The sequence below is a fragment of the Anoplolepis gracilipes genome, chromosome 14 (assembly GCF_047496725.1).
Source record: "Anoplolepis gracilipes chromosome 14, ASM4749672v1, whole genome shotgun sequence".
In the NCBI taxonomy this organism is placed as follows: domain Eukaryota; kingdom Metazoa; phylum Arthropoda; class Insecta; order Hymenoptera; family Formicidae; genus Anoplolepis; species Anoplolepis gracilipes.
In genome coordinates this window covers 2,497,433-2,516,123 of record NC_132983.1, presented here as the reverse complement: position 1 = coordinate 2,516,123, position 18,691 = coordinate 2,497,433, and the positions used below count along the sequence as shown (strand labels likewise).

Here is an 18,691-nt window from a genome sequence, read left to right as displayed (position 1 = left end):
TGTGCTCGTGGAGAGACACAGGTGTAGGCCGGATATCGATTATGTAATCTTGCGGCCGTGCGGGGAGCCGTGGCACGTATACGCCGTAATGCACGGACGGAGAGCGTCCCTTCACCCCCGGATGGCGGTCGGCGAGGAGGAAGGGGGAGAGGGAAAACGGCGAGCCACCCCCGCGCGCATAAAATAGTTCAAGCCCGCCCCGTGAAGCACTTGTGACGTTAATTGTCGCCTTACTACCGCCGAACGAACAATCCCTTGTCACGACGCTACATACATACATATGTCGTTTTTCAGATTTTGATGACATCGACGACGGCATGGCGCGATCGGCTCGTCACCGACTATCAAGATTTCTTCAGGAAATTCGTCGAAACGGGTGAGTCGTAATCTTTTATACACATGAAAAGATATTTTATTTAATATGTTTTTTTTTTTTTTTCTGAGCGAAGAAGAAAACCTGTGTTAAAAAATGTGTAAAAAATTAAATTTTACTGAAAACGAATGAATCTAATAATGATATTTTGAATTGCATTGATATTATAATATAATCTTGAAAATTTGAAATTAATCATGTAAATGTAGAGACTCAAAGAAAATAATGTGTAAATAATTTGAAATTAATTTTTATACATTAAATTCTGTAAAGTTGTTGACATTTCTATTAATAAAAGATGCATCGTAAGATTAAAATTGAAAGTCAAGTCACTGCTGTCCGACAATCTTGCGATGCGTAGTGTGCTGCTCTCCGATAGGAAAAGAGCTTTTACTTTCAACGGTTAATGAGTAATGACACGCGCGCCGAATATAGAGAACTAATCGATAATCGCTACTAGTCGCGGCTCTTTGTGCGATGTTTATCGCCTGTCGCTGCCTTTACCGTACAATTTTCAGGAGAAATTGGTAACAGGCTTTTGTTTGATTATGCAAATCACACATTTCTTGAACGTTTGCTTAAGACAAGATATTAAAGCTCTTTCTCTGTTAGAATAGTTATATAGTAAATTATATAATAAATAACACATAAGAAATAATGAATACATTTTGATCTCGTAAAAAGGATTAAATATATCAGTCTTGATGGTTTTAATAAACTAAAATTATTTAACTTTTTGAACACTTTAATATATAAACTATTCTTGTGCGAATTGAAAAAGCGTTGCTTTGTAGGAACCTACAATTATTTTTTGTATTTTTAATTTTAATGTTATATTACCATAGATTAAACATTTAAATTATCAAGATTAATTGCAATAAACAAATTGCGAGATCGATGTATCATCCATTTATCTGGCAGTGATTTTCTACATAGATAATAATGCTAGTGTATAATTATTAATAATATTGATAATGTTATATGAATGCCGCTATTATCAATTTTAATTTTAATATTTTCTCATAATAAATGAAGTAGAAATTTAAAATTATTTAATTATAAATGTAGTATAATATTATTTCAAACAGTAGTGTTAATGTATATGGTATAATATTATTATATAATATAATTGTTTTCGAGAAGAAAGAAAAAAAAGAAAAAATAAAAATGATAGCAGCAATGATAGGTTGGAAAAATAATTTTGTAGCTTGTGCTTTTTTTTTAAAATATATGTCGTTATTAAGTGAGATTTTAGTTTTCTTCTCTGATAAAGTAATTTTATATCATCTTAAACTACAGTTAACGATTTCAATATAGGCCAACTTAGTTTCAGCAAGTTAGTAGCTCACCAAGTTAGTAGCCTGAATTGCTAATCTTTCAAGTTAGTATGAGCATGTTACATCTGGTCAGCGTAAGATCTTACCGATGGAATCTAAATTAATAAATTAAAAGAGTATCGAAACGAAAATTTACGTTCGAGTTTAAAAGACGATATCCATAAATATGAACTATTAATCACACAGCGAGATATTTGAAAATAGCTTCTTCAGGGAGAAATAGAACTGCGCGAATGAAATTTTCTCGAACATTTTGTTATCTTCCCACGTACACACATACAGACACATACAATGTTAAGAAAAATTAGGTCGTTGCACAAAACGAGACCTGCCATCCGCGACATGCTTGGATAATGAATAATTCGTACGCAGCATCCGAATGTTTGATATCAAAGCATTCGACTGCACTGCGGCGAGAGACGAAAATTAAAAGATTAATGACGTGTTAAAAAAAAAAAGAGTCGCTGCGTTTTATTAAGCCGCCGTCGTTAATATGCGACTCGGCTATAAAAAAGGGTCGTCGAAACCAGAAAACGTGCAAAGTAAACGTCCAACGAAGCGTGAATAATTACCATCAATCCGATAAATACGTAATGAGTTCTGTATTAATTATCATAGATAATTAACACCGTAGGTGAAAGCCACGCCTGATGCTCATAGACAATTAATAGCGATAGACAATTAACGATCGACCTTCGTCGATACCTTCTTTTAACCACGAGCGCTAGCGCTTGCGCTTGCGCGGCATCAAAATAAATGTATGTACATTCGAATATGATGACCAAAGTAATCACCGATCGATCGGCAATGCCGTCTCGAACACGCGAATCATTTCTGCAAATATCGGTATTTGCAGGGACAAATTTATCGCGATTTTTTTCCGTTCAATTGATTTTGCAATATCAGTCGCTTATAAAGCATCCCATCGTGTCGAGTTGCATGGAGATTTTTGGCATCCTTACATTTTCTTTCGAGATCTTCTGTCACGATGATAGTATAGTTGTGAAGTGACAAATTGCATTTTTTTATCAACGCAACAGATTCGAATCATTTTTTGATCGGTTCTTCATGAAAATGAACGTTGTGACAGGAAATTATAAAAATACGCCATTAAAATGTACTTTACACATACTTTTCAAAGTTATATTAAATGATTTAAGGCGCTTATTTTCTAAAATATATGTTATTTAAAAACACGGATTATCAATAGCATCGATATTATATATATTTTTCTCTTCCGTCTCGTTCGGCTATAAATATAGCGGTGAAGAAATGCGTCCTAAAAATGTTTCATTTGTGGATGTTTCCGGTTCGGAATTATCCACATTAGCATTAATCGTATGTAGAATCCGTATCGAGAAGAGAAAGGCGATAAAATATTAGAATGCGGACGATAAAGCATTAGAATGCGAAGGGGAAGGGAAAAGGATGACACACAGGTAGGTATCTCGCGCGCGCGTTATCGGGAGAGAACTGAAGAGAAAAATCAAAGGAGAAGAGAGGGGCCCGATTACATCGGATTCGCGTTACCGGGCGTAACAGTACGGCTGTAATCTCATCTAGGCACTCAGCTCGTAGCGACGGTTTTTATCCTATTACGTCACATGAATAAACTAAAGACTGCGGAGCCCGCGCGCGCGATGTGTAGCCCGGGGAGAACGCATCACGCCGTCGGGGTGGGACTCGCTCTTCGGATCGTTCGATATGGTTTGGTTTCCGACCTCACGATAGAGTCGGAGTAGTCTGTCGAGGGATCGGAAAAGCGAAGGACAAGACGAGAGAGGGAGAGAGACGGGCCGCAGGAACGTACAAGAGAAGAATGTGGCTCAACCGTGATTGATTCCGTTTAGATACCTTCTACTTTTATGAGCTTTATGATTACCGTAAAATGCAGCGCGAATAGGATCGAACAGGATCAAAATCATAGTGCTTCAAGTTCTTGTTTTTCTTCTTCTTTAATTATTGTCATGCAAAAAAAATAGTGAACACCAGTTATATTTGCATGATTAAACTCACGTTTAATTCTTTCTCGTGTACATTTATCATTTTTTTTTTATAGTTTGAATTATGTGGAATTACGTAGAATGTGTCAAGCTCTGTAAAAAGATTATTTATAATTTTGCATGATTTGTGGAAGGATTATTATTTAAAGATTGAACGTCAAAATTTCTGATTCTCGCGACGCTGAATATTTGAAAATTGTGATATTTCTATAGAAGTGTGTACACGCGGGTAGAAAAAGCTGATATAGTGTTAATAAAATTAGAAAGATTAGAATTAGTAATTATTAGAAATTAGAAATAGAAAGATGTAAGAAGGTAAGAATTAATAATAAAATTAGAAAGACACATGTACTAGAGTAGTAACAGAGAATTTGCAATCGAAGCCAAAGAATGAGATATCGAGATAAATCTGATTCTAAGTTCGAATAAATCTCGTGAAACATTTACTTCCATCTTCTTTTTTAAAACCTTTGCTTCTCTTACGATTGTGCAGATTATTAAAAATGTGACGAATGGCTTTCACGTATCTATCCTGTTAAATTCATGAAGACTAACAGCGTAAGGTAAAGTTGGCCGCGTATTCACAACTGAGTAAAGTCGCTGTGGGGTCGTAAGGCATTAAAATAATCGATATTCGCTCAGATCTTAGACTTTACTCGGTTTAATCCGCATCATTATAACATCAATTTTTCTTCATCTTTTCAGACATGTATATTCTTATAGAAAAAGATTGAAAGAGAGAGAGAGAGAGAGAGAGAAACTTTTTTCCTCGCACTCGTGCGTTCGATTTTCTAACTTGCTAGATTTCAACAAGGAGCAGCAAAACTGTCATACATTACACATGTTACATACGTAACGTTTCGCCTAACGATGTTTCGGTTGACCTTAATAGAAAAACGGCGTTCGATACGATAGCGATAACAATACTCTAAATACGGCGTTTCGCTGAACGGTGGAATATGATTTAAATGAAACCTTGAGACGTTTAATTTTAAATCGCATTGCGAATCGAAAGTTATTTTTATTGAGCTCTTCACGCCGGACAAATTCTATCGTCACGGATATTTCTTCGACCAATTTCACTTTTGCATCGACCGTTTCTACGACAACTCGATAATGCAATTTACTGCGATTAGATCGCTGCGATTGATTGTCATGCTCACAATTGTATTCGGCATAAATAATAGTTTAAATTCAATTATGATATTTAGTTCTTTGATTAGTCCGATTCGAGGCAAACACCTCAAAAAACAATTGACATAATTTTCTGATAAACTTTATCTGTATCAGAAATCAAAATTGGACAAAACTTATTTCATAAACTAAAAAAAAAAAAAAAAAACTATCCTCATATTATAATGTCATTAGTCTGCTTTTTTAATTTAATTTTTCTTTTTAATTTATTAAGTATGATGTATCGAATCAATTATTATTTCATTACATTATCTTCGATAAAAGTATATTTATTTTTACAAAATTTTGTTTCTTGGATAACTTATCAGTGTTATCGCATTATTGTTTTTAACAGTATAAATATTTTAAAACTTGAAGTCTCTTCATGAAGACAATTCAATCAAATTCATCGTGTTTATTTATGATTTTCGAATTGAATTTCATCTAATCTAACGATTTTTAAATATAATTAGATGCTGAACTATTATTGTTTCAAATGGACAGACATATGCTAACATGTTATGATAAACGTAAAAACATCATTTCTAATAAAAAATATTTTATTTAATAGTTTAATATGTTTCACATAAGAGTACGTGTAAAATATTATTTTCTTGCGCTCATCAATAAAACAGATGATTTTGTTCAAATTTGAAATGCGTTTGAATAAATTGCTTGAATTAATTTCTTTTTTGTTTTATATCGAAATAGAAATTTTTATTTCAGTTATTTTTTAATGGTTTTATTTAATAAATAGATTGCATTTGTTTTAATAGCGTCTATCAAAACGATAAATATGAAGTAAATTATTAAAGAAGGTAATATAGTAACAACCTTGAAATGACGTAAGTAACTTTCTCGTACATCTATATTCACGAACATATACTTCAATATAAAAATTTCCTAAATATTGAATATTTAATGGTATTATTGATGTGGTAAGTAATAAGATCACTTATATGTACTTTTATATATTTTACAATAAATATTTATATACATATATTATATGATATGAACGAGTTTTTAATTTAACAAATGTATACGAGTTTTAAGACACGAAATATAATTTTTAATAGATTTACTTTGTCGCTTTTAAATTTAAAATATGTATAAAATGAATAAAAGTAACATGTTTAGAAACATTTATTTCGTTAGCTAAATGCAACGATTTTGAAGATACGATTCCAGACTTTTCCAGAGAAGTGATGATTTATAAATATAGACGCAACTTGGAAGAAATATTGAGTTTTTCATGAATAAAGAAACATGAGTTCATATGTGTATTCTTGACATTTCTCGTGTATATGTGCACACACAGTTATATTTATAGATATATTCGCTTTAAAATTTGGTGTCTACATGTCGTCTGTAAGTAGGAGAAATATGAGCATGCCGACGCGGTCAAGTGTCGGGCAATGAAAACGAATGAAGAGAAACTTCAACGACATCCCTCGCCACCCTACATCGTCCCTTAAAATGTTCCACGGTGTCGTATTCTTGCATTTATCCGATCCACCATTTCAATCATATTTTAAACGGTCGCAGACACAAAATCGTTCTATGCCACATTGCATATGGTAAATAATCACCACGAATAAATACAAACATGTCACGGAGATCATATACATTGAGCGAATTAAAACTAAATCATATGTTATACTATTAGGGAAACGTCAGATTTTATTTGTAATATCGACGCAGATGACAGAGGCAGATTTCCCAATTTAGTTGACGACGATAATACAAAATTAATTAAAGTTTAATACAACGACTTTTGTTAAAATAATGAATAATTTCCTTTTAAATTTTTCATAAAAAAGATTTAGTTAAGTATACTTATACATATAAATTTGAAGTATAACTAACAATAAGTATACTTATTTTATTTTATATTAGTTAATTTGCGATATATATCTTTTAATTTTTAAAAAAGATAAATTATACCTATCTCTCCAATTAAAATATTATGCATTATTATTATTATAAATTTATTTGTAGAATAATTCAATAGTGGTAGACTTCTCTAATCTGTTTAAAAGAACCTAAAGTTATTAAATAAACTGTTGCATCTATCAATAAGACTAAATCTTTCTGCAACAAATTTTAGTTACCATGTCGTCAAAAATCATTTTGACACAACTGATTGACATTATTTAGGTAAAATTTTGATTCACCGTTTTATTCTTCGAAATAGAAGATGTAATTCATGAATTAAATTTGAAATCCTATAATTAGTCGTTTCTATTTTTAAACATTAGACGTTAAAATATGCGTACAGTAAAAGACTTTATACAATGCAATTATTGAAAAACTTAAAATTGAAAGCCAAGAGAAAAGTATTCAATATATAAAATATATCTTCTATTGCTTATTATTTTATTTATGACTTATATTATTCAGAATTCTACAATTACGTTAACATCTGGACTCGTGTTTTCGAATATTTTATTTTAACATCAGTTATTAAAAATCTGCACAAAAATATTTAATTGCTTAAAAGTTTATACTTAACGAGATGCATTTTATTTTTTTCTGAAAGACTATGAAGAGTTTTTTAAACAAATATTACGGTTTATACAGAAAGAGAAAAATCATAATCTAGCATTTAATCTCTATTTTATTTATTACTCCAACACGCGAGCTTAAGTTGGGCGAATGTTGAGCTTTCGCAATCTGATTGTGAGGTGGATCGCGAAAAGTGTGTCGCGAAGTATTTTTACAACCGCCCGAGAAAGGCTCTATCGAGCGGAATATCGGGACGGTGCGGTTCGACGAAATATTATAGGGTACCGGGATAATTTCACTCACCGTGGGGTTGGGCATACATCGTCTCGGTGGCGGCGGCATCGGATCCGGCGCGGCGCGATAAGGCGGCGGCGAGTATCTCCCCGAGGGAAAGCATCCCGGGGCGGTGATGGGTGCCCCGTGGAGTCCTTTGCTCCCCATCATCTTGTCCGGCGAATACATCATCTTGCGCGCCGCCTGAGCCTGCCCTTAGGCCTCTTGCGCGTTTTTTTCCGGCTCTCCTGGCTTCCGGAATCGGCCGGCACTCTCAGACGAGACGTAGGTGATACCGGCAGCGACGGCTGCGCCTCTCGGTTCCAAGATGCATTCGCATCTGTATTATCGTGATATGTCTGGCTTGATGTTGAAGTAATTCAAAGTACGTTCACCGTTCACGTTCACCGGAGCCGCGGCACCACGTCCAGTACGCGTATATATATATATATATATATATATAATATATATATATATATATATTTCGCAAATGGGATCCTGGCACTCACCTAACGCACCCACCTCTAATCGAGATCTATCAGTATATAAGCGTGGATGCGACGGACGCCAGAGACCCGCGGTCCCTCATCTCGATCGTCAGTTTGAACGTCGCTTCCACGCGTAAGCACAGTCAACGAAAACCGCGCGCACCCGGTGTCGTGTGGACGACAACCGATAATCACGATCTCTTGCAGCACTTTTCTCTTTTCTCTCTTTTCTTTCCGCAAAAAAAAAAAATGGTAAAATCGCGATCGCACGCTTTACTTTGGATTCACTTCACTTTGGGGTTTCACCAACGTGTCCCGCTAAGGATGGAGGACCGAGAAAACGAACCGATCTACCGAGCGAACGAAGTCACCGGGTTCTTCGTATCCCGCGAGGCACTCGGGGATTAACTCGGAGTGACACTGGCTTTCGGAGGGAAAAAGAGAAGCGAGAGAGAGAAAAATATATATATATATATATATATATATATATATATATCGTCTCACACTGTCATACACAGGGGGTTGAAGTACGCGCGGGGGTACAGTACGCCGCCGACTCTTGTCCCGAAGCTCTGCACTTTTTGGCGCTGACTGGCCGGCGAGGAGCGCCTCGCGGATGAACTCTTCCAGGGGGATAGCAGGAGTGCTGCTGTCCGTCCGGGGGTGCAGGTGGGGGATGCAGCGGGGAGGATCGGCGGTCCTGGCGCGATGCGGCGCAGCGTGGCGCTTGCCCACACGACGGGAGGGTGTTCGCTCCTCGTTTCGCGAGGGGGTGAAATTCGTCGCGGCGGGGGTGAGTTAGCCAGCGGAACGGAGAGTCCCGGTGAACAGGGGCGGAGCCACGCGCGGTTACGCTTGCGCCCCTAATCTCATGCACGTCGGCCATCTTTGCCGTTGCTTTCAGGGGTTGCTCGCATGGGTGTCGCTAACCGCGACCACCCGTTTGTCCATCCTTCCCCGTGTGCGTATGCCCGTGTCGGTGTGCGCGTATGTGTGCGCGTGTACACCTCGACGTCCCTTCACCCTTCCACGTCTACGTTTTGCTCGCCGCCGCCGTCGCCGCCGCCGCCGCCGCCACCGCCGCCGCCGCCACTCGCGCTCGATCCTCTTTACACCCTCTCTCTATATTTCTAGTTGAGCCAGGTCTATCCTTCTCCCACCCTCTCTCTATCTTTTACATCTTGCCTGTCTTCCCGCCCGTACATCTCTGTAACCTCTTCCGGCGCGTCTTTCTCTTTCATGGCGAATATCAGCTCTATTTTACTCGTGCGCTCGGTCGTACGCAAACGTCATAAGTCGCGTTATCGTTATATCTCGACGATGTATAAATATCTGCGCGTGCCTATTGTAATCTTTATCGTCGGGATAATAAATCCTTTTTCTCTCTCTCTCTCTCTCTCTCTCTCTCTCTCTATTTCTCTTTTTCTCTTTCCGTTGCACCTACTATTTACTATTACGCATATTTTATAATATACACGCTCTTTTTGATTCTCATCTCGCTCAATCTACTTCTCCACCGCTCGCTACACACATTTCTACATCGGAAAGTTGTCATTCGGAGCAACTTTATCTCCACGTAAGTCTCGCGTGTCAGTACAGAAGCGGATGACACTTTTTTTTTTTTTTTTTTTTTTTTTCTTTTTTCCACATCTCGTGCATGGGACTTCGCCCTTTCGTTGACCCAAGTAAAACACGCTGTCACAACGACCTTGCCATTGTGACGTATTAGTTAAATCTCCCCCAGATTCTCCCCTCAATTCTTCCAACAATCACTGAATTTTTTTTTCTTAGCAAAACGCGCTCAAATCTATTGTCATATTTCAAAAAGAATGGTAGGCGAGCTTACTTTGCTCCGATCGTAAAAGTTACGCGTATATAAATCTATTCTAAGTCCTTTCACGGCGAAACTTTGATTAACGAAACAACTAAAATCTATTAAGCTGTGTTGCGTTGTAACATTTACATTGTTATGAAAAAATTGATCGGAATATTCTTTATTCGCATAGCACAGATACACATTCATTTTTCATGTTCATGATCGCAGAAATTATACATCATGAAATTTATTTAAAATATTCGTTATGAGAGAGAAACTTCAAAATATAACTAAAATACATATTAATCCATATTAATATAATATATTTATATTGTTATATCAATTTAATTAAAATGTTCTTAATATACGAATGGCAAGTGCAGCGGCACATGCCCAGTTCTCACGTTAAACGCTTATCTGTCCACGTAATTCCACATAATATAACATCGGATGCAGTTTTCATTTGAAATATATAAATTTTAAAACTCAGGCAGAGAGGCGTACGCGCACGTACGCTTATAACGCCGATTACCAGCCTGTAAATATGGATTAATGTTTTTCGAACTTTATTTGAATTAAATTTATTCATCTCATTTTATGATTTATTTTATAAGTATAAAATTCATTTTAGCAAATGTGGAAATTATGGACGCTTGATAAATTTCTATCTAATATTACAAATATATAAATACATATATGTATATAAATACAAATATATAATAAAAGATTGCCGTTGAAACTTTTAATTTTATGCCACATTTGCATGATGACAAAGTGAAACTAAAGAAATATGCGCGGTATAAAAGTATAAATTATGTTAAAAATAGGTATCTCATATGCAATTGGCATTATAATTATATACTTTGTTCGATTCGTCCCGTCCCTTGAAGTACTCAAGTCACGCAAAAGCATTACGCTATCATTAAAACCGCCTTGAAGCACATGTTGAGGTCAAAACTATAATTAAAGAGACAAAAGGGTAAAGTAAGTGGAAACGCGCCATTTGTTTCACGTTATATTTCAACATTTTTAATCTTGTTTCTCAACAATTAAACATATTTATTTTCCAATCAATAAAAGATAATGAACCTAGTAATTGAGTTGGTATGTCGCATGAGCAATGTATAATTCCGACTTTTCTTATCTTGAAAAAAGATAATACACAATCTATGTATAGAAAGTTAATGGCCTTTAATTAATCATGTAATTCCATGATGATACTGATTATAAAATAGTTAGATAGAATTTCTAAACATTTGTCTCCGTATTAACGCGACGATTTTAACGACCACGTACACGGAAATTTGAGCAAGCAAATCTTCGCAGTAAGTGCAGACTTGTGTGAGCTGTTTTATAGTAAATTTTTAACGTACCGTGGACCCTAACGTAACCCAGGACCCCTCTGTTAGTCCCGCAAGGCTTCGGGATTTCGGTCGATCGAATAAACGAATAAAGCTGTTTCCTATATATATGATTCTCCGAGATGCGAATGAAATTGACCCATACACAAAGATTGACCCTTTTTCTCGCGTATGCATAATATATTAATATATCGCAGTTTATATATAATATATGCGTATATGTAAGAGTGTTTTTTTTCCGATTGTTTGAAATTGTAACAAAAATCTTGAAACACTATTTTTACTATTTTTTTTTTTTTTTTTTTTTTTTTTTTTTTTTTAATTAACGGCTTTGATCGCAATTTCGATCAATTTAAACAGCGGTAAACAGTTTATTCCATCGATGAGTCTCTGTTACTTTTACCCTTTGTAGACCGCGCTCGATCGTCCTCTACATCGGCGTCGCGAGACGGAAGCGGATGCATGAGAAACACCGGACGAGGAGATAACGCTTCGAGAAACGAGCTCCGGTGTAGGGAAAAAAAAAGGAAAAAAAAAAAAAAAAAAAAAGAGAGAAGAAAAATAGGGAGGATAGAACGGGGTCGGTAAGAGATGGAACGGACCGTTGGAACACGGTGGATGCGGATGAGAGAATCGCGGGAGAAGGCGCGGGAGGAGGGACCGGGAGAGGGCGGGGGTGGGTAGGGCGGAGGGACACTGCGAGTTTGGCGGCAGTCGTTTTCCGAGGGATGTTGGGCGGAAGGTTCCCGCGGGGCCTGTGTTATCGCCTCGGCAGGATGACCAGCCCGCGTTATCAAATATTAAACCTACTTGCACCGGCAGCCTATCCTCGACAAGATATCCAAACCTTCCCTTCTCCTCCCTTCGTCCCCCGCGCGACCAACCGGCCCCTGCCCTAACCGACCTACCTACCTACCCACGTATACCGCATCGCCGTACACACCGGCTACCATCAAAACCTACGCCTAGCCCACTACATCTCTATCTCACCGCTTGCCGCTCGCGCTTACGTTGTTTGTTCGTATAACGTCGGGATATTCGTGGCCAGGTCGGCGCGGCGTATAGGTACAATTCGCCACCGCGCGCGCGGCCATTTCGTACTCGGGGTAGCTTCGGGAAAAATTGTTTTCTGACGATATTAAGAAGATATCTTTATCCTTCTCTCTTCGTGGGGGATAGAGAAGGAGAGAGAGAGAGAGAGCCGAGAGAGAGCCGAGAAGCTTTATCGATACGTTGGCTAAGTACCTGGCTAATTCCGAAGTAAAAAGAAATCGGAGTAACATCGAGATTGCGTGATTTTTACAAAAATCTAACGTCTGCTAAAAAAATTCATTTATTTCTATTACAAGGAGAGAAGGACTGATCAAAGTCCGAAAGTAGATTTAAATAGATAAATCTATCAAAATTGGTGTGAAATTATATTTCCTGGATTTTATTGTTTGTTAAAAGTTATCCTGTCACACTTTTAGCAGTCTACAACACTTGCAAGAAATTATAACTTATATTGTCAACTTTATAAATATATATATATATGTATATATATATATATATATATATATATATATATATATATATATATATATAATTTATTGCTACTTTAGTTTTGTAGACTGCTAAAAATGCGGGAGGATATTTTTAACAAATACTAATCTATGCAGGCCATATTATAAAAAAGTAATTAGGAAAAAAATGTTGTTATTCTAATTATGCATAAAAATACAGAAATGGCGCACTCTATACAACGTCGCGTCCGCTTGATAGTTACAGTTTTACACAACATCTCGTCATATATTTTTGCCAAGTGTAATAACAGCTTTATTAATATTTCGTACGTGTAATTACGTTTTATACCGAGGGTTAAAGTGGACTTTTTAATAACTACATTTTTATCAGAATGCGACATGTTTTATTTCATGAATGTATTTCACTAAACTTAAGAGGTTCACTATTATAATAGATAGATGCAATAATGAGTTTTGTAATAAGTTTTTAGAAATTTACTTTATTGATGTAACAAACATGATAGACATGCAAATGCAAATAATCAAACTAAAAAAAGAAAAAACAGATATAAATTATTATATTTGTTAATTTCAACAAAGTAATAATAATCAGAGGAAAATATTATTTCTATAAAATGACAGCAGAACAAAATTTTCATTATCTCTATCTAAATATTTTTCTAAATATCTTGTTGCGTAAAAAACATTTTATTTCTATTATTCTATGAAATTACAGAAGTTTTATGCAATGGAATAGAATATTTGATAAAACAGAGTATAAGTTATTATAGAAATTGAAAAATCGAATGCAATAAGACAGAAATGTTGTTTTATTCAATTAAGAGTAAAATTTTAAAAGAAAATAATCTTTAATAACAATATAAACATGGAATAAAATATGGAATTTACAAGTTGCAATAATTTTATAATTAGTAGTGAGTTAATTTAATAATTATCTTACGACATTTATCATTGAATAAATATTAATATTTAGTTTGACGCCTCGACTTATCGCACATTCTCCTGATTGCGAATTAATTATGACATAATTATGATATAATAATAAAATAATTATGACTAATTATGACAAATGCGCCTTTATAAAGAAAACGCAAAATAAAAACACATTATAAAAGAAAATTATTTCAAAAGAGTTTGTTTATCGATCTCTCGTGTTTTATATCGCTGTTAGAAACTCTTTACAAGGACATTCTACAATTTTCTATCATCAAAAGTTTAATCGATTCGTTCACGCTCGTGAAATTAAAAATAAAGACTAAAGATGTTTAAAGACACGGTGCTCTAACTCTCCGTACAAAATAACCCTTTGGTACGCTTTACTGTATAATTATTCTAATACGACAAATTATCTCGTTCATTAACGGTTGATCACTACATTCATTATCTAGATAAGAAATATATGTATCGCTGTACCTTGCACTTATCGCGCAATAAAACTTTTATTTTATGCGTTAACTACAACAAAGTTAATTTTGCTAATAAAAGATTAGCAATTGGATGTACAGCTGCACAATACAGAAATATTAAAATTTTGTTTTCCTAGTTGCAGTTTTCTTAAAAATACATTTAAAAAATCATTGAATAACTCGATACATCTAAATGTAAATTTTCTAAATTTTGTGTTAAAGTTTAGATCTATTTTATAATATAGATAAAAAGAAGAAAGAGGCCTCAACTCTGGAACAATCAATTAGATATTTTAATTTTGTTTAATTAAAGTGATAAATATAAATATCACCTTGTAAATAAGATGAAAGTGTGCTCGATTGCCATCTAGTAGTATGGTATAGAACTAGACAGCCAGATATAACACCCTACATGTGCTCAATAATCTTACCGCGAATTCTTAGTCTTTTCTCATTTCAAAATATTGTCAGTAGGTCATCGATTTCAATCATTTCTCGACCAATTCGTTTCTAAATAGCTTATCAATATTTTTTACAACATATTGACGTTTTCGATAATTCTAGAAATTATAATATATTAACGTTTTCGATAATTCTAGAAATTACAACATATTGACATTTTTGATAATTCTAGAAATTACAATTTTATTTTCCCCTTTGAAATTTTATTAAATATTATTATTTATTAAACACATATGTATGTTAATTAATAATGATATGTTTATATGTAGCATCCTTTAAAGCACATTTTATTTTCTGACGCAAAAATACACTTTTGTCAGAATTTGTAATTTTTTATGCTGTACATCGTAATATAGGAATGTGTTACATATATAAATAAAATTAATAATATCTCACTTTCCGTGAAAATCATTGTGGCGATCGAGATATGATGAAAGTTATATAAACGTATTAAATTACATTAATGTGTTTGGACGATAGAGAATGATTAAGTCAATTCAGAACCTAGCGTCCCTCAATCGTCGTTTTTGCCGAAGCATTTCCGCACGGTGTCCGTTCGAGAGACCCCGTACAATATTAAAAACTTTACAAATTACCACAGCTGAGATCCACAGGGCGGTTAAATCCACCACCCTAGATCGTAGATTACAGCAATTGTGGCGGAGAGATAGGAACGCGAAAGAGTGCGCGGTGGGCGAGGGTTGGAAATACGGAGGAAGAGTCTGGAGGGAGGGGAGGGGAGAGGAGGCTGTGTGTTTGAAACACGAAAAGAATCCACCGGGAGGAAACGCGCCGATCTTATTCTCTTTCTCTCTCTCTCTCTCTCTCTCTCTCTCTCTCTCTCTCTTCGCTCTCTTTTGTAGGGAGTCCAAATACACGGCGGGAGAAAACATAGGGCCACGTTTCGCCATACAATACACACGTACGTGCACGCGCGACGTTACGCGTGTGTGGCACGTTCTCCGGTCTCGGGGTCTACGAGAGTACCGTGCCCGCTTTCACACATACACACACACACACACACACACACACACACACACACACGGATATAGGTGCCACTCACACGCGCATCCGCGCGGGCCACACCGACGCATAGATTGCATACTTATGTCGGCACTGTGCACATAAAGTTAGGGGGGCGCGCGCTCTCCTTCGCTGCCGCACAAGAATAAGAAACACGGTAGCATACATAAACAAGAAGGTTGGGGATGCAGCAATTTAAAACGTACCCCGGAATTCCTCCCAACGGAGTCGTAGAGCCGCCCTCCGTATTACGAATTCCTCCCCTCCTCCCCCTCGCCCTTTCTGCCCTCCCTCCCTCCCGCCTTCCCTTTCTGCCGGTGTCCTCCTGCATCTTACTGGGAATTTCGGTCGTATAAAGTGGTACTATGGGCGCGCGAGAAGCCGTGTATTAGCGGATATATCTGTCCGACGATCGTATGTTTATATACCTACCACGAAAATCCACCCCACCGATAGTGGATTTCGATGACGTGTAATCGGTCGTACGAGGGAGATTGTTCCCTAGCGCGGATATGGATGCCCGCGAGATGTGGGTGATTTCCGAGTAAATTTTACCTTTCCCCCGGTATAAGAACATCGCGATGCGTGGCGAAGTTTCGTGGCCATTTTCACGCCCTCGCAAATTGGATTTCCGTCATTCCTTCGTTCACCTTTGCGTCATTCTCGTTATAAATAGAAATACGTAATATTATTTATTTTTAATATCAAGAAATAACAGTTTTTTTTTTTCCACACACGCAGAAAATATCGAGAGAAAATCTGAATTTATTAATAAATTCGTACAATATTTCATAATCTGCGAGCCTCTACAGATGATATTCAGTTTTGAATACAGTTTCTCATACATACATACTCCTTGTCGGTTTATATATTTTTGATATTCATAAATTTACAAGAGACGAATACAAAAGATTAATGGCAAGTAAATGTACGGACAGGTAAAACATCTTGGTTCCGGTGAGCTATTTCGACGCGTTCTTTAACTGAGCTACAAACACATGTTTATATGTACAACTGGTTCACACGAGGAAGCTGTACGTTTGTAATTTGGAGCTAGGTATAATGTTATTTAACAGAGAATCGTAAGAAATGCGCATATCTCTTCGTGAAATTTTTACGCGAGACTTTATAAATATTCATAAATGACGCACAAAGTAGCGCCTGCGCCATACACATGGGACTGAACATTTCGCAGGATAGCGTTCGCACGGTACGTGGAATGCAACAGTACTGAAAAAAAGAGGACGAAAAATACAATATCTCATAGTGATATTACTCTTATTATACGCGAAACGTGCAACTTTTACACAATCTTTGAATGGTTACTTTAATTTTTTTTTTTTTTTTTATTATTATACGAATTACGTGGCGATCAATTTTATATTTCTCTATATAAATAAAAATTAAATTTTTCTCCCAGTACAAAAAAAAAATATATATATATATATATATATATAGATCTTTAAATAGCAGAAAGAAATATAATTATAAATTTATATATAAAAAAAGATTTAAATATATAATTTATATGGTATATGTAAAAAGATTTATATATATAATGTAATATAACTAAAATACTAGCGAAATGTAAGATTTCACGTTTCCCACACGATTTATCGGACTCTACGATAAAGCAATATTTTGTAGAGAATAAGGGAGAATTCAAGACATTTAAATTTATAAATCGCGCGCAACGGATATTCCATTATAAATTTCTTCTTGCGACACACATTTCTGGAGATATTTATATAATCTTCCAAGGTCTTAATCATGCTCGGGCTCGCGAAACTTAACCCGAACAATACCCGAACAATGCCGCGGAACCTTTCATAAGTATTACCTATTATGGAGGATCAGCACCGGTATCAGCGCGTATAAGTCAAATAATGTTAACAATGGAGAATTTCAAGTTACTTGAGCGTCGTGAATCGAGCGATTGAGTGTTTGAGCGGCGGTGTCGCCCCGGGCGGCTGTGTTTGCAGATATAAGGGAGGTTCGTGCCGGGGGCCGGGGGTTCTCTCGGCGAGTTGGGGGAGTTCAATTGGTGGCGGCAATCCTAGTAATGTACCCGTGGGGCTGTGTCAAAGTGCTCTTTGCAAGAGAGCACGACATTGCATTCTGCATTCTACACCTTCATTTTTAGGCGGAGGGAGAGCGAAAGGAAGTTTGGCGAAAGATACCGGAAGCGGTGGGTCTTCTATCGCGATTCTTTCATCCTTTGACTTATCGGCAAATATAACAAACATACCAACCGAGGATGGGGGAGGGAGGGAGGGAGGGCTGAATAATTCAAACGAGTTGACAAATCGTGAATATTTGAGCCGGCGGAACAGAAATTCGGGGGGCGGGAAAGGGGGCGAGAAATAGGGCGCGCGTGGAGAATCGAGCCCTCTTCGATACGAGTAGCTGTAAAATGGGCGACAAGATATACATATTGTTTATACAGACGGGGCTACGTGAATCGAGCACGAATATGGGCTCTTATCATGACTCGCGAATAATTCATAGACAGTCGTTACTCGCTAAAAAATGTTAGGGAAAGAGAGGTGGAATAACATCGTTTGTTAAAAAAGAGATTGTATTGTTTACATACAAATTATTCGGGGGGGAACTCGACTGGGAGTGATGATCGATACTGTCATATGGTAATTTGACATTTGACTTACTAAAACATATCCGCGCGAATACTTCATATCTCGTGTACGGGAATTTCGGATCGGACGAATACGAACGAGTCTTTTTGTAAATCGGACGAGGGGCAGGGGGGGACCCTTATAGTATAACGGTGAAGGGAGCAATCTGCGATTGCCATTCTTATTCCACTAAGAGATTACTCTCGCGTCCCTTCTCTTCGCTTCGGTTAATCTGCGGCGTCGCCAGAAATCCGACGATCTAATTGAACGGTCGGTGCCGGCGGCGACGACGACGACGACGACGACGACGACGAC

At 36.6% G+C, this 18,691-nt stretch overlaps 2 protein-coding genes across 8 annotated transcripts in view; one reads left to right on the top strand and one right to left on the bottom strand.

The window, feature by feature from the left end:
- Acj6 (abnormal chemosensory protein 6) overlaps positions 1 to 8,754 on the bottom strand; it is a 50,179-nt gene extending 41,425 nt beyond the window's left edge. For all 4 annotated transcript variants that reach the window (XM_072906567.1, XM_072906569.1, XM_072906570.1 and 1 more), the window contains exon 1: positions 7,695 to 8,754. In XM_072906567.1, the coding sequence (XP_072762668.1) occupies positions 7,695 to 7,856 (162 nt within the window). In that variant the 5' untranslated portion in view covers positions 7,857 to 8,754. The remainder of the gene's footprint in view (positions 1 to 7,694) is intronic.
- Positions 1 to 18,691, top strand: part of LOC140673570 (uncharacterized) — a 119,561-nt gene that overhangs the window by 68,652 nt on the left and 32,218 nt on the right. For all 4 annotated transcript variants that reach the window (XM_072906590.1, XM_072906589.1, XM_072906588.1 and 1 more), the window contains one exon: positions 295 to 376. In XM_072906590.1, coding sequence (XP_072762691.1) covers positions 301 to 376 — 76 coding nt within the window. In that variant the 5' untranslated portion in view covers positions 295 to 300. The remainder of the gene's footprint in view (positions 1 to 294; positions 377 to 18,691) is intronic.